This window comes from Salvelinus sp. IW2-2015, unplaced genomic scaffold, assembly GCF_002910315.2.
Source record: "Salvelinus sp. IW2-2015 unplaced genomic scaffold, ASM291031v2 Un_scaffold83, whole genome shotgun sequence".
In the NCBI taxonomy this organism is placed as follows: Eukaryota; Metazoa; Chordata; class Actinopteri; order Salmoniformes; family Salmonidae; genus Salvelinus; species Salvelinus sp. IW2-2015.
In genome coordinates, this window is record NW_019942514.1 from 1,859,963 (window position 1) to 1,876,820 (window position 16,858).

General features: G+C 45.1%; 1 protein-coding gene across 2 annotated transcripts in view; it reads right to left on the bottom strand.

Moving 5' to 3' along the window:
* The window catches only part of msrab (methionine sulfoxide reductase Ab), a 53,650-nt gene that overhangs the window by 20,637 nt on the left and 16,155 nt on the right, over positions 1–16,858 (bottom strand). For both annotated transcript variants that reach the window (XM_024135086.2, XM_070438012.1), the window contains exons 4-5: positions 13,611–13,715; positions 5,542–5,648 (exon numbers count right to left, since the gene is read on the bottom strand). In XM_024135086.2, coding sequence (XP_023990854.1) covers positions 5,542–5,648; positions 13,611–13,715 — 212 coding nt within the window. The remainder of the gene's footprint in view (positions 1–5,541; positions 5,649–13,610; positions 13,716–16,858) is intronic.

Consider the following 16,858-nt stretch of genomic DNA (forward strand, 5'->3'; position numbering starts at 1 on the left):
GAGAGCCACGAACAAGAGAGAGAGAGAGACAGAGAAAAGAGACAGAGAGAGAAGAAGACCATGAGAGAGAGAGAGACGCAGCATCGAGAATGAACAGAGTATGACAGTGTAGAGACATGAGAGAGAGATACAGGTAGAGACAGATGACTAAGAGCACCGATGAAATCAGAGAGAGAGAGAGAGACAGAAGATAGAGTTGTGTGTGCGTGTGGGGGTCCGGGGAAATGTGAGTGTGTACTACCATTTGTTGCGGGTCTGAGCATTCCTTCTGAGCGGGTGGGTGTGGGTAGGCGGGGGGGTTGTATAGGTACCGGAACGTTTAATGGTGCTTCCTGGAGCACCCCAGCAAGCGCTGCTCCAGAGAGTCTCTCGATGTTCTCTGCCGACCATCCGCACATTTCAAATTTCATTATAGTGAATTCTCCACCTCCTCTCCTCCTCCCCCTCTCCTCTCCTCCATGCCCTCCCCTCTTATCACGCTTAAACAAGCTTTTCTGCCTCTCTATTTTTTGTTGTTGCTTTAAATACGCACACTATCTTTTTTGTGCCGCTGTACCGAAGTTAAGAAACTGAAAGCCCTGCAAAAGGAAGGAGCCTTGTAAGGGTTAATTATTCATTGGGCTGTGTGTACGTGCGTCTGTGTGTGTGTGTGTGGCAGAATCTTGGGCAGCCTCTAGTACCTATTGCCAAGCCAACCACATCTCTCCAAGGACGAGGATGTGCTTTTAGGGGGGCACGCACACATACACACACGGGCACTGTACATACACACACGCACGCACACACGTAAGCACACACAGTCATGCTTGCAGTGGACGTGCGTGCAGTACACACACACACACACACACACACAGAGCACCAAATCGTAATGAGACGGCAGAGCAATAGTAATTTCACATTACATCAGCTATTATGCAACGGTCAGATTCTTTGAAACCCATCAGATGTGCTTTGGCACTGTACGAATGAGGACTTGAGGTATATAGAAAAGACTAACCATTTAAGTTGTCGCAGAGAGACGGTAGTCCTTCTGCGGCAGGGCTCTATTCATTAAGGTATGCATCGAAAAACATTTTGCAACACAAATCTGAAATAAGTGTTTCTTATTGGACAAGTAGTCCTAGCAGTCCTTCTCTGTTTTATTCCGTTTTTGTCCATTTCAGTGCCGAATGAATATGACCCAGGCTTACAAAACAAACATCTCTCTAAAATATGCAATTGTTCAAAACTAACCAACAAGGCCTCAAGCTCCCTGAGAAGCAAACATTTGTTTCAACAGTTTATTGTCAACTGCTTTGACCGTTGTGATCTTGAACGGCCCCAACCGCAGCAAGCACGTACAGCTAATGACTGGGGTTAGCGGTTAGCCTCTCAATGACAATGACTGGGCTTAGCAGTTAGCCTCTCAATGACAATGACTGGGCTTAGCAGTTAGCCTCTCAATGACAATGACTGGGTTAACCGTTAGCCTTCTCTAATGAACAAGGACTGGGGTTAACGGTTAGCCTCTACCTACCTCTGACCTTTTCTCCTGGAGGCCAGGTTGTGAAACAAGCCATCTCGCCTATTCACCCCATCTTAGATTGACACCCTGCGTCTCTCCTTCTTCTTCCTCTCTCCCTCTCTCTCTCCTCTCTCTCTCTCTCTCTCTCTCTCTCTCTTCTCTCTTCTCTCTCTCTTCTCTGCCTTTCTCTCTCTCTCTCTCTCTCTCTCTCTCTCTCTCTCTCTCTCTCTCTCTCTCTCTCTCTCTCTCTCTCTCTCTCTCTCTCTCTCTCTCTCTCTCTCTCTCTCTCTCGCTCTCTCTCTCTCTCTCTCTCTCTCTCTCGCTCTCTCGCTTCTCTCTCTCTCTCTCTCTCTCTAATCCAAAACCTACTCTGGAGATGCACATGTATATCCCTAATCCATTCCTCCATCCCGTCCTAAATGGGAATTCATAGGAAATGAGGGAATGGGATCGCCATGGTAACTGATCGGTCCAGGGTCAGCGGTCATGGACTGGTGGCTGTCAGTTACTGTGTCAGCGACCCCCCCCCCACCCACCAGCCTTGGCCTTGGGCAGGGTCAAATGTCAGGCAGGGGTGGCAGCTGGGACCAAAAGACAGGGGACGAGGGAGCTAGGAGGGGACAGGGAGGGGACGCAATCAGATCACAGAGCCGAGACTGAAGGGCTGTCAAAAGGCCGCTGAACCCCCCCCCCCCACACACACACCAAACACAAACTGATTCAGAGGGTTACGGTTAAATGCGGAAGACAAATTGAATGCATTCAGTGGCAACTGACTAGGTATCCCCTTTCCTTTCCCAAATCGTAATGAGACACACACCACATGAACCTCACACCCAGGAACCATCCACACACATATATCATGACCCCCCCCCACCCCCCCCCCAGAACCCAAGGGACGAGGGGGTGAGGGCTAGGTCCGTCTGTCCGTCCAGACTGTCACAGAAGGACAGTAGGACATGCCCTGTCACCTCTGTAACCTCAGTGTCAGCCAAGAGCCCAGTGACCTGACTCAACAGAAAACAAGAGGGACAAGAGGGACAAGTCCCGCTCAGTCACAAACCCTGCTGAGGCCTCTGCTGTGTCAAGCATTTCACTGTCTCCTCAGTGCAACTGATAGGGAGAGGCCCAAAATGGTACCTCTGTAGACTAAAGGGTCAGACACACTTAGAAATCTGACTGCCGATAGGTACTTACCACCTCTGCCCAGAGTGATGGAAGTTAACTTTTTGTTGTTCACATAGAACAGTTCTACCTCCAATTTGCTTTGTTTAAATACTCCAGGCCACAAGGTGGCAGTGGCTTGTTGACTTGTGCCTGTAGCTATTGAGCTAATTAGCAGCTGTTCTAACATTGTTGCTAGCTAGCTAGAATATGTAGTAAGCCCTTGTTGATACTAACCAGATGGCCTCAACTAGATAAGTAGCATCATTATAATTAAATCACAATGGATTTGTTTTTGAATTAAGCTGCCTGTTAACTGTAGAGAGTCGGTGGAGTACCTAGCTACATTGTGCTAAATGGCGCTGCTAACCATTTAGCTAATGTTAGCTAGCAAGCAGGAAGGGATAATGCTAAGTGGGGATCCTTGAAATTGAAAATGGTTAAGGTAAGGGTTAAGGTTAGGTAAGGGTTATTTTTCAGTTTAGGGTTCAGGGTAGGGATGTCCCAAGGATCCCGGATAGCACTAACCATGGAATAATGGAGAGAGAATTAAATTATTTCATCAAAATCTTGATATACCACTAGCTTGGTAAWGCATTTAGTGTTGTGTGCATTGTGCTGCACTTACCACCCCACTTGTTTCATATGAAGTGTGTGTGACTGCCTGGTGCACATTATCAAACTGAACCTAACAAAAAAAATCCTTCAAGCACAAAAATCCAAAGCTAGATGTAAGATGTAAAGACGTATTATAAGGCTTTATTGTTTTAGTTAAAACAATTCTTGTGAAATAGGGGTTGGATAACACCGGGAAAAGTGCCCTCTTTTTTCCATTTTTCTTGTCACTTCTGTCGGCTTTCCCATGTGGAGGTTTGTGTTCTCTGATTGGCTCAAAGTCAAGTTCTCGACCACTGACGAGCATTGCGAACTACAAACTGCAGGTTCGTCGGTACCAGGTCGGGAACACAGCAGGGGCGTCTTTTATTCTAGCAAGAGAAGGAAAGGSCTCCCACGGTGCTACAGTAAGTACCTATCGGCAGTAAGATTTCTCGGTGTGTCTGTACCATGACATGGCTACTTTGGTGATGACTGCAAGTGGTTCTATGATATTGAAGGGTTATCATTTGCTGGCAATGAATCATGACTTGCTGGAGACAAGTGAACCTGAGGAGCAAAAAGTATTCCGTGTTTTTACACAGCGGCACTTGTGATATCAAAAGTCCCTAATAATGACGTAATGTCAACGAAAAGCAGAGATTTAGGTTTGTTTAAACTAGTATTTCCCAAACTCGTTCCTGGAGACCCTGGTTTTTGCGCTAGCACTACACAGCTGGTTCAAATAATCAAAGCTTGATGATGAGTTAATTGTTATTCTTATTCTTATGTAGTGCTAGGGCAAAAAACAAAACTGTTATCCTAGTGTAAGAGGCGAAGTGTTAGAAGTGTAGTGTTAGATAACAGTGTATGTGAGTACACTGACAAAACATTCGGAACACCTACTCTATCCATGACATAGACTGACCAGGTGAAAGCTATGATACCTTATTGATGTCACCTGTTAAATCCACTTCAATCAGTGTAGATGAAGGGAAGGAGACAGGTTAAAGAATGATTTTTAAGCCTTGTGACATTAATACATGGATTGTGTGTGTGTGTGTGCCATTCAGAGGGTGAATGGGCAAGACAAAAGATGTAAGTGCCTTTGAACGGGTTTTGGTAGTAGGTGCCAGGAGACTATTGACTCAAAGAGAGAGAAAGACGGTAGTTGAACAGTTTTGAACAAATTGATTTCTTCAAAAATGAAGAAGAAGCAAGAGAGAGAGATTTAAAAAAAAAAAACACTTTCACTTACTTAGCTAGCAAATGCAACTAGCTAGTTTAGCCTACTCAAACACCCGGATCAAACAGAGGGATGCTATGTTAGCTAGCTGGCTATGACTATCCAACACTGGAACTCTTCCAAGTCAAGATAAGCTTTTGGTTTTACACCTTTATTGCCACCGGGGCCCGTAGATGTAACTGCTAAACTGCTTACTGACTGTACACACTGTACTGCATGATTGTAGCGGGTTTACTAACGCGTTAGTTCTATTAGCTACAGTATGTTGATTATGACGTTACTTTAGCTAATATGGTGACAACGATGTAGGCTGTGTGTAGCGGTCAGCGGTTATGATATGGTTTGGCTTGGAAAGATTTTTTCACCTGGTGACAGACAGCTGTTATGCATTGAAGTCCACAAGCGAAGGGAAAAGGTGAGAGGAGGAGAGCGCCTAGATGCTCCAAGGAATACAACGTGGCTGCTATGAAAGTGAATTGTGTTTACGTGTGATCAGGGGTGTGTCCATTCCACTGATTCTGTTGAATTTTTTTTCTTAAACTCTAGCAAACGGAATGAAACGGGGATAAACATACCTGAATCTGTCCAATAGAAACTCTCATTTGCAAATTGTTGGACCAATGATCACACCCTAGATCAGCTAGATGCAGGAAAGAGTGTGCAAGGCGGTATGAAATGTGTCAGTCAGTCACCCCAAATGATTATCTTGACTTATGTGTACYTACGTTGTAAACTTTCATTCATAAGCTAGGTTGTAGCAACCTCATGATGGGTATAGGGAATATTTGAGTATCATGTAGTAGCCTAAACATATCGATGTTACATTGGTCTCGGTGAAGGGAATATGAATGACAGTCATCCAATATTCAATAGAAATAAGGCCATGCTCATAAAAAAATATAATCGTCCTCCCTCATCTTAAACGGCACCGACAGCCACTGGCGTGCATTGCGTCTATGTGTGTGTGAGTGCACACGGGTGTGTGTGTGTGTTTGTTAGTGTAGAGCGCGTAGGGTTAGAAGGTTTTCAGTACCTCTTGGTAGGCTTGTCTGGTGTTGAGAGCCAGCTCCTGTTGAGCGTGAGTGGAGGTGTAAATGGCTGAACGGTACTGGGTTCCATAGTCTGCCTGCTGCTTCATACCTGAAAACACACAGACGAGACAGACAATGCAGGTAATTATAGTAGAAGTGCTAACAAATATTGTGATATACACATCATATTTTTGCCATGAAGGAGCAGACTTGATTGTTCAAGATTTTAGCATACATTTTCTACATCACCTAGCTACATTTCCATATTGTATGAAAAAATATTCCAATTGTAAGTCAACATTTCAACTGAACAGAAATTACATTTGTCATTGAGTTACCAATTTAAACATCTCCATACATCTATTTCTATAGAAGTGCAGCTCTTTCTCTTGTGTTGTAGATACAGTAGTGGAGGATAGACAGTGTATCTGTTTCCCATTCTCAGTCTGCTAGCACGGCTTGTCAAGCTGTGCTCTGCAGTTTGTCAATATTTTCATCAGCTTTACATCAGACGCGTTGGAGAAGACTTGGCTCCCGTATATGTACTGCTAAGTGGCCAAAAAGCTTGCTTCTATTTTCTACTTTTGAAATGCCACTATCCTAGGGGACGTTTGGCATCGAATGGCATCAGAGTCTCTTTTAGGCAGTCTGTCCCTCTATTCATCGCTCTCTTTCTCTCTCTCGCTCTCTCTCCCTCTTTCACCATCTTCCCCTCTCTGGTCCTTCTTCACATCCCTCCCTCCCTTCAATTTCACTCTCCTATTTGTTCTTTCACTATCACTCTCTGTCCTGCTTCTGATCCCTTTCTCCTATCCCTCCGTMATATTTCTTTTTCACCCTCCCTCTGTCCCTCTCTTTCTCTCTCTCCTTCTCTCTCTGCAGGGCTGGATGAAGGCCATCTTACCCCCAGCTCCCGTCAGTGTGATAAGGCTTATGGCTGCCGCCAAAACACCTTCATCAAAGGGCACAACAACGCTCTCTGATTGGCTGCCCCAGCGCTGGTCCCGCAGCGCCGCCGACCGTTCCGCGTGACCTTCCCGCGTGACCTCCTAGGGTCCCTAACCAGCCACCGCCACAGTGACCATCGCCGTTGCCACTTCATGCCCCACATGGCTTTCACCATGACGCAGGATGACAAACGGTTGAAAACAAATATTTTGGAAGCAAAAGGGACTCAGGTAAACTTAGTTTTTTTTAAAAAGGGGGAAGAGGGAGAGATGAATATAGGAGGAGAGCAGATAGATAGAATAGAATGGAATAAAATAAAATAGAATATAATTAAATGAAATTAATAAAATAGAATGGAACAGAATAGAATAGAATGGAATAAAGTAGAATAAAATAAATTGTTATAGTTTCCAATTCGGAGGTTGTGATGGCGTAGAGGGAGACAATGATGAAACCAAGGACTCCATGACATGATCCACGGCATCATTACACTTCATCCTATATCCCGATTAAATATTGTAAATCATGTCACATTTGATCCCTCTTACTCTTCCTTTAAGAACTCCTCAGAGCCCCCAAAATAATCTAATACTTAAAAACTCCCCATCTTTGCCCTCTTTCCTTCTCTTCCCCTTCCTTTATTTTTAAGGGCCCTTATTTTTCTCCACCATCCATCAAAGAGCATCAGAAATTATTAATGAGAGCCTCCCTGCTCCTCTTGAATAATTCATGAGTGCCTTGCTTCTGAAAACAGAGGGGATAATGGGGGGTGTAGAGGGGGCTAGGGGTTACCCCACCCGCCCCACATTTCACAAAAGGTCACCCACCTAACCTACGCACCACCAAGCCCTAATTAAAATTGGGTTCTTTAAAAAAAACGAACGACTTCACAAAAAATGAACCCCCCCTCCCAAAAAAACAACCCCCCCCCCAAAAAAAATCTCAATGTGGCAACAAAAGTTGGGCGATAAAAAGTTTGTTTTCTGAGCTCTAGGGAGATTACTAGTTAGTAGTGACAACTCTCCCCAACAACACATCTCGTCTGCGTCCCAAATGGCACCCTGTTCCCTATGTGGTGCACTACCGTTGACCACAGCCCTATGGGCCCCGGGCCCAAAGTAGATGGAATCGGGTGCCATTTGGTACACAGCCCTCTTGGTTGTGCTTTAAACCCTCAAGAGATTTCCTACTTCTCCATTCTCCAGAAAGAAAATCTCTTTCAGCACTAACTCCAGCACATACGTACACACTATAGTCCCTGCAGCTTTCTACTTCTGGCAGTTGTTGGATGTGGATACATCCTAAAAGCCTCTTTCTTTCTTTCGTTCCTTTCTGTCTCTTTCCTCTATTTCTCTCTCTGCCCCTCTCTCTTTCTTTCATCTCTCTCTGCCACTCTGATGAAATCGCGTGGCCGGATGAAGAGTGCGTGTGTATGTGTGTGTGTGTGTGTGTCTGTGAAACGTGGGTGGGTATGTGTGTGCATAGGTCTGAGTGTGTGTGTGTGTGTATTTGAAACGTGTGTGTGCACGTTTGTGTAGGCCTTATGCTATGCACAGATTTGTGTGTTTTTCAGTTGCAGGCAAAAAAGTGGATGAAACGGTAAGAAGTTAATCAGATTAAGGGGCACGCCGGCTGCTATATAAAAAAAAAGAAGGCAAACGGGAGGGAGGAGGACGAGGAGTAGGGGTGGAAAGAGGGAAGAGAACAGAGGGAGAAAGGTCTACTCGAAATGATGATGAACCATAATTCAGAAAACAAAATGGCAGACACCCCCACCACCATCTCAGCCCCTCAGTGCTTAACACCTTGTTTTAAACACTCAAGCCAAAAGACAGCAAACTATGTTTGATGGAGACGGTGTTATGGTGTAAATGTGTCCCCATCCGACAGTCTTTATCCTCCCCGTGCACCCCCCCCGGACCCGGCCAGCTAAGTCCTCTTTGGCATATTTACAGGAATAGTCCCTTATCCCGTTAACAACTTAAAGTGCTCCGATTAGCCGCTCCTTCTCGCCACGTTCCTCTCCTCCTCTCTGGCCTCTCTTTAGTTCCCTTCTCACCCTGCTGTCGGCAGTGTCACGCGCCTTTGCACGCAAATATACGTACACACACACACTCATGTCTCCGTGCCTGGCAGAGAGTGGAGCAGAGACGAGGACAACTCAGAGTCACTCAGTGTCACAGTCGGCAGCTAGGACAGAGCAGAACAGAGCGCATGGATTGGCAAGGAAGCCAATGCAATCCTGCACCATAACCCTGCACATCTCGCAATAATTAACACCCGAGAACAGAACCAAGAAAACACAGGCCATTTTATTCCAATCGACTCACATAAAAAAAATAAGCCTATTAGGCGTAAGGCTATCCGATGTGATAAGAATAGCTTAACTAAGCCCACAGTGATATCTACACACACAATAACACTTTTTCTATTTTAGAGACAAACACACGAAACACAAGCCAAACTCCTTCGTTCATAGCTAGTATTCAAATTGTATTGTATTCTAACCTTCTATTCTAAAGAAACGCAATAGTACTACAGAGGAGAGCCGCAGTGCCACTAAAGCCCCAGTGTCGGAGCAACAGCCAGTACCCAGGTAGCGCTGTGGCCCGCGGGACTGCTTGAGCAGTGTGCGTGCCAACCCAGAGACCAGCCGCTCCACTCACTGCTGCTATTTTTGCCCCTGTCTTACGTAACCCGTTGCTGACGCGCAGGAGAGAGAAACGTAAGAAAGTAAGAAAGACCCCTCGGGACCCACGCGCAATGAAATGTGCGTGTAAATGTGCACAAGCGGGATGGCAATCACACAAACACACAGTCACCCGTCCCGTCCCTCCACCACGCACTCTCTCTCTCTCTGGCAGGGTGAGAGGGTAGGGGTTAGGAGTAGGGGATCATTGAGGAAGAGGGTACAGCTAGCCCTTCAGCTAACCCTGCTAAAGTAGAACAGAGCTGCTCATCAGAGGGTTGGCAGACTGAGGGTGACGCACGGACGCACACACACTGAGGATCATGGAGAGAGACAGGGGRAGATGCTCTGTTTGTCTGCTGGTACTCCTTGTATATAGCCATGTTGTTGTTATTTTATTGTGCTATTATATCTTGTTACTACTTTCTGTTTCTCCATTTGTTAAAGTTCGAACTTTTGAACTGCGTTGTTGGGAAAGGGCGAGTAAGTAAGCATTTCACGGTAAAGTCTACACTTTTGTAATCGGCGCATCTGACAAATGCAATTTGATTTGATCACTGTGTAGTCCAAGTCTTCCCACTATAGTAACACAACCCTGTGTGTGTGTGTGTGTGTGTGTGTGTGTGTGTGTGTGTGTGTGTGTGTGTGTGTGTGTGTGTGTGTGTGTGTGTGTGTGTGTGTGTGTGTGTGTGTGTGTGTGTGTGTGTGTGTGCTCTAAATAAAACCATACTGTTACTGCTTCACACTAAGGCACCCCACCACTACTAACAACAAAAAGCTTGGTCCTTGTACTACCTGTACAACCATATGTACTACTGCTAAAATGAACAGTATATCAATGCACAACACACCACTTGGGGTCTTCAAGCGTCAGTCTAGTCAGTGTGTGTGTGTGTGTGTACAAAAACCTCACCTCCTATCACCACATATTGGTGTATTTGGGGGGGTTCACCGGGTACATGTCTGGTGATTGTTTGTTGTGTCTCATCACAAGCTAATTCATCTCCTCAATGAGATATTAACGCCACACCGGGAGGCCTCACCTACTACCACAACACAGACAATCTCCATAAAGTCGACCTGTCACCCTACCCGTCGTCAGTAATGAAGTGACACGTGGTAATGAGAGGGGGAGTGGGCCACTTTCAGCATGACGGAGGGGTGCGGGAGGGGGGGCAGGGGTTAAGGTCACCCCCCAAGGGGGCGTCTCGCTTTAGATAGGGGGTTCCCCTAAAATATGGTGGGGGGAGATGTGTGTCATTAGGGACGCGTGTCTTTTCCAGCTGGGGAGGAGGGGAGGTAAGATGGGATGGATGGATGGTAGCAGACGAATGTGTGATGTCGTCACTGGTTTATAGGGGGAGGTAGAAAGATGGCAAATAAAAAGGGGCCCGCAGTTAGTTGACGCGTTTGGCGATTTGATTTATGTGGAATCATCTCGACATTCACATCCGTGATGTTGTTTGCCGTCTTCAGCATGTGTGTGGGAGGTAGAGGGAGGCATTTACGTACTTATATGCCCTATACTGCAAAACCTATCTCTTACCTCTGTGTATGTCCATGCATAAGCTAACTCGCAGAACGAAACAATAAACAAATGGAACCTAGTGAAGAGAAACATGGAAAATACATCAATGCAAATACAGGTTCCTCGGTCTGTACTAGCATAAACAGGCCCGCAATTGAGCAGGACACAACATTGTGGCACATTCAGATACATTATGTAGAACAAACATGCCTCTCTGACATGTAGTAATAAGGAATCAGGTCAGCTCTATTCATGCCATTTCTATCTGCAACGATTGACACACGGAGCCTACTGAACGTGGCCCAGGTCTATCACTTCAACAGTCACACAGCGAGCGCATCGCCATCCTCTGAAGAAAACGGTTGCGTCGGCCATTTTGTTGCCTTGCTCACTGACGCAGCAGCATTGGCAGCCAGACACATGGCGGGCATGTCTTCAAAAAATGTACGAAAGAACGAGAAAGAGGGGGAAGGAGAAAAAAAAAACAGACGAGAGGAGACAAAGGGGGGATAAGATGAAGAGTGGGGGTTGATGATGGGGGAAGAGAGAGAGGATGAGGAGAGGAGAGAGTGACTAAGACATAAAAAGGGGAGCGTGAAGATGAGCGGGACGGCCTCGGGGGGAGCGGTCGACTCATTGCGCCTCTCTCCTCTGCGGATGTGCTGACGGGACAAGAGGAGAGGGGAATGAGGAGAAGAGGAGAGAAGGGGAGAGGAAATGAGAGCAGAGAAAAGGAGTGGAAATGAGAGGAGAAGAAAGGAGGGAAGAGGAGAGGAGAGGAAAGCATCAGCTCTGGGGTGTTAGGGGATGAGGAGGAGAGGGGGATGGAGGGATGGGAGGAGGAGAGGGGTGGATGGGTAAGGAAGGGGAGATAAGATGCTCTTATCCTCCAGACAGATTGAGAGCCCCGGGGTCCGCTGAGAGAACAGGGGGTTGGGTCCCTCTTTTAACAAGGAGGTAACGAACTGCTGAAGCAGCCAAGCGTGTGTGTGCTCTCTGTACGTGTGTGTGTGTGTCTGTCTGTCTGTATGCGTCTCTTCATGTATGTGTGTGTGTGTGTGTGTGCTCTGTATGTGTGTGAATGCGTTTTGAGAGTGCGTACACGTAATGTGTGTGATGATGTACCTGCGTATACGCGCCCAAGAGAATCTACCAAGCTCTCAGTACAGTAGTTTTCGAATCCACACAGGAACAAACGTTACATTTTAGTATTTCCATATGCAGATGTCACATACAGGGTTTGATCATTTTACGACACAGCAGTGTGTGTATAAGAGTAGAGTGTGTGTGTGTGTGTGTGAGAGAAAGAGAAAGAAATAAAGAAAGAGAAATGGAGGGTGTTGGTGAGTAGACAGAAAGAACAAACTTCTCATTTGTGTTGAGAGTATGCACGTACGTCTTTATGCAACATCCAAGAGAACTCACCAGATTAAGTGTGTTACTGAATATGGAAACAGGGCACAAAGAGGAGGCTGCTGGGAGTATCTGGTTGGCTGGGAATGTTGCTATCCTAGCCGTGATTGGTGGAGGCTATGCAGTTCGACATCACGTTGTTGGGACTAAGCCCTTCTGAACTGAGGCAAGGCAAAAAGGCAGAGATCTCACACACGCATGCACGCTCCCAAACACACAATGAGAAGAAGAAGTGTGTGTGTGTGTGTGTGTGTGTGTGTGTGTGTGTGTGTGTGTGTGTGTGTGTGTGGTGTGTGTGTGTGTGTGTGTGTGTGCGTATGTACAGTGCCTTCAGAAAGTATTCACACCCCTTGACTTTTTCCACATTTTGTTGTGTTACAACCTTCATTTAAAATGTATTAGATTAAGATTTTCTGTCACTGGCCTACAAACACTTCCCCATAACGTCAAAGTGGAATATTTTTCTGAATTTTTCTGAATGATTTACAAATGAAACGCCGAAATGTCTTGAGTCAATAAGTATTCAACCCCTTTGTTATGGCAAGCCTAAATAAGTTCAGGAGTAAAAATGTGCTTAACAAGTCACATTATAAGTTGCTCTTTGTGTAATAATAATGTTTAACATTATTTTTGAATGACTACCTCATCTCTTTACCCCACCCATACAATTATCTGTAAGGTCCCTCAGGTTGAGCAGTGAGTTTCAAACACAGATTCAACCACAAAGACCAGGGAGGTTTTCCAATGCCTCACAAAGAAGGGCACCTATTGGGTAAAAATTCTAAAAGCAGACATTGAATATCCCTTTGAGCATGGTAAAGTTATTAATTACACTTTGGATGGTGTATCAATACACCCAGTCACTACAAAGATACAGGTGTCCTTCCTAACTCAGTTGCCGGAGAGGAAGGAAACTGCTCAGGGATTTCACCATGAGTTCAATGGTGACTTCAAAACAGTTATAGAGTTTAATGGCTGTGATAGGAGAAAACTGAGGAAGGATCAACAACATTTTATTTACTCCACAATACTAACCTAATTGACAAAGTGAAAAGAAGGAAGCCTGTACAGAATGAAAATATTCCAAAACATGCAAAACATATATTATTCTATATTTGTATTATAATATATTTGTATTATTATATTATTTGGCGGAAGCCTAGTCATGGAAGGTTTGAGGAACAAACACAAACTACCCCCGCCGTCAGTCTCATGGATGATTGGCTCCCAGACACATTAACACAGTCTGTCGTTGACTTACCCTCCTGAGACTCACCCAACCCCCACTGCCATCACACATGTGCGCGCACGCACGCACGCACGCACACACACACACACACACAGAAACACACACACACCCATGCTTCCTTCTGCTCTAATACACCCTGGGCCCCCCGGGATTGGGTCCTGTCTGAGGAGGGCAACTTTTCTTTTGTATGTGTGCATCGTGTATGTGTATGTGTGTGTGTGTGTGTGTGTGTGTAAGGTGCTACCTTGAGTGGGGTCGTGGCTCTCCCAGAACACCTTGAGTAGCTCCTCCAGACTGATGTCCTCGGGGGAGAAGACCACCCTCACCACCTCAGTGTGTCCTGTCAAACCTGGGGACAAACCAGATGATTGTGTTCATTAGGCACGAAAGGTGCTATTTTTTTCCCGTTGCAAAAGGTTTTTCTACGGTGTGACAAAAGGAATGCAACCCAGGCCATAACAATGTAGAACACATCATAGTCACACATGAACTCACACAACTCCATTCCATAGATATTTCCATTCAATAGGTCTGTATTGAATAGAATATTATCGGTGAACACAGCTTTTCATCTATCCTACTGTGAGGAGTCTGATTGATCGTTTATTTGTGTGATCATTATCATCATCATCTTGTAAATTATTTCGCATGCCCCACTTACACATCAAACTATAGAAATGATTTTCTAAAATATGTTCCTTTTCTCCTCTGAAATCAATTAATTGACACAAACAGCTATTACATAGATATAATGGTCTAGCTGAATGTGGAAATGTTACTTCAAAATATTCCCCCAGCATCACATGTAATATATTAAATTTGCTCAGCACCGCTAGTGTTTGGAAGTCTGCCCATTAACGCTGCCTGATTAGAATGTAGCCTCTGTGTGAAGAGGAGCGCACAGTCACACGCACGCGCGCGCAAATCCACTTGAGATACATGTTATTGCTAGAGGCAGCGTGGGAGCCACAGCAAACTGTTTCTGTTTCGAGTCGAAGTTGCCAAAAGCACACAGCACCGGGGGGGGGGGGGGGGGGGCAACTCTCTGGCTGCCTGCAGCTGCCAGGACCCGAAAGCTTCAACAAGCCGCCGGAGGCATCCGGAGAGTGGGTCCTGCTCAGGGTCAGCTGTTACACACATACACACACAATATACAAACCCATATTCACACACTCAGCTGGTGCAGTAAGACTCACATTCACATATGCAACACAAAGCATAAGCAAGCTGAGGGTCAGATATAGGGTTGCAAAGGCGGAAACTTTTCAGTAAATTTCCAGAATTTTTCCATGGAAGTTAAAGCCTTGGAATTTTGGGATTTTGCTATAATTCATCCAAAAAGTTAGCTTTAAACAGTGAACCTTTTTTGTGGGATACACATAAGCGCAATTCTAGGTCTTGTGGCATATTTTGGTTAAACTATCCCCAATTCAATGGAATTGCAACCCTTTGCATGCACAGTGCATTCTTTCCGTCACACGTGCAGTGCACTCTCCATCACATGTACAGCTGATTCTCAAGATCTTGGACACTAATGAGATGCTATTGAGCCCACACTACTACACTGTCTGAGCCAGGACTACATGCTTTCTGGTAAGTTTTGATTACAATACTGGGTGGTATATTTGATATGAAATACATTATTTTTTGTTAACTAGTAAAATAGTAGCCTACAGCAAAGTGTGTTTAAATAATTTTCTAACTTGTTAACAATTTCTGCTAGTTAGTTTTTGCTACAATGTGGTTTTAGCTTGCTTGAGGCCTGCTAACTTAGAGTGTTAATTCACCTGTTTCCAACATGTTTGATTTTAAATATTTAACTTACAAAGGAGTTGCTTCATCTAACTGCTTAAACTATTTATCTGTACATTGTTTTTTTTCAACATTTCTTTTCTAATCTTTAAAGGAAAATGCCACGGGCACTATCTGAATGTGTGGGACATATTTCACTGCAGCTAATGTAGAAGGAAAAGCTGTGTACATTTGCAAAATACTGTGCCAAATTATATGTGAAGAATGCAACAAAGATGCAGAATCATCTGGCCAAGTCCATAAAGTTCCCTCACCGCTCACAACAAGCAACCTCAGACAAAAGTCTCTCTACTTCTATTTGAGGTGAAAAATTATGAATCAAGACACCTTATCGATATGCAACGAGCTCACCGGTCCTCGCTGGAATCAAGACGTTTTTTTGACTCAATGGAGGAATCGTAGTCAGAGAAATGCTGAATGAATGTCTTGGCTCGAGCTTGTGTATGCAACTGGTTCACCTCTGATGCTCACAGGCAATGTGTATTGGAAGAGATTTCTGAATGTTCTTCGCCCAGCATACACCCCTCCAACCAGACATGCTTTATCTACTCATTTCTGGATGCAGAGTTCAACAGAAGTGGGGGCTCATCCGGGATCTGTCTTTACTGACACCCATGACGCTCGTGCAAATTGTTGTAGTGGTATAGTTCAGTGTTGAGCGTCATAGCTGAAGTAGCATTAGTGTTTGCTATTTGTTGGCTCTTGTGTGGTAGTTCAAGATGGCTACTTTTGATTTGAAGTCCTTTTTGGATAACCCTTCGTGGGAGGTTTTTGGAAAATGTCGTAGAGTTGATTTAATGAACTTGGCTGACCATTATTCGTTATCGATTCCGCCGAGTTTAGTTAAAGCGGAGGTTAAACAACTAGTGTTAAATGTTTTGTTGGAAGAGCAGGTGCTTGTATTACCGCTGCCTGAGCCTACTACCCCTGTAGGGGATGTTGCTGCTCCTCTAAGCCCAGTGGTGTCTGAGGGCGAGGCTAAAGCTCCAGCCACATTGCCCCGTTTTGATCCACTCTCCCCACTGTCAACCGGTGATGCAAAGGTCTTGGCTATAACTGCATTTCCCGCACCTACCACCAGACGAGAGCTACGCCGCTTTTTAGGGATGGTTGGCTACTACCGTAGTTTCTGTCAAAATTTCTCTGCGGTAGTTGCTCCATTGACCGATTTGCTCAGTCCGGCTAAATCATTTGTGTGGTCTCCGGATTGTAAGATAGCTTTTGAATCTGCTAAAGCACTCTTGTGTAATACTCCTGTACTTGCTGCTCTGGATTTTGAGCAACCGTTTAAACTTGAGGTCGATGCTAGTGCCAGAGGTGCTGGTGCTGTTCTACTGCAGCAGGACAAGAGTGGGTTGGATCATCCCGTTTGTTATTTTTCTCGAAAGTTTAACAAATGTCAAACAAGTTATGCCACAATAGAACAGGAAGCTCTTGCTTTGTTGTTGGCTCTGCAGTACTTTGAGGTGTACATTGGTTCCAGTGCCCCCCCATTACCGTGTGTTTACTAATAAACCCTGAGTTTGACGGTAGATTTAAGTTGTCGTGGTTATTTGTGAGAAGAAATAAGTGAAATAAGTGAGAAGAATAAGACCACCACATTGAAGCTTCCCAGCAACACCCGTTGGGGTCTCAATTACCTCGACACCGGTGTCCCCGCACATTGAAACACTGACCCCG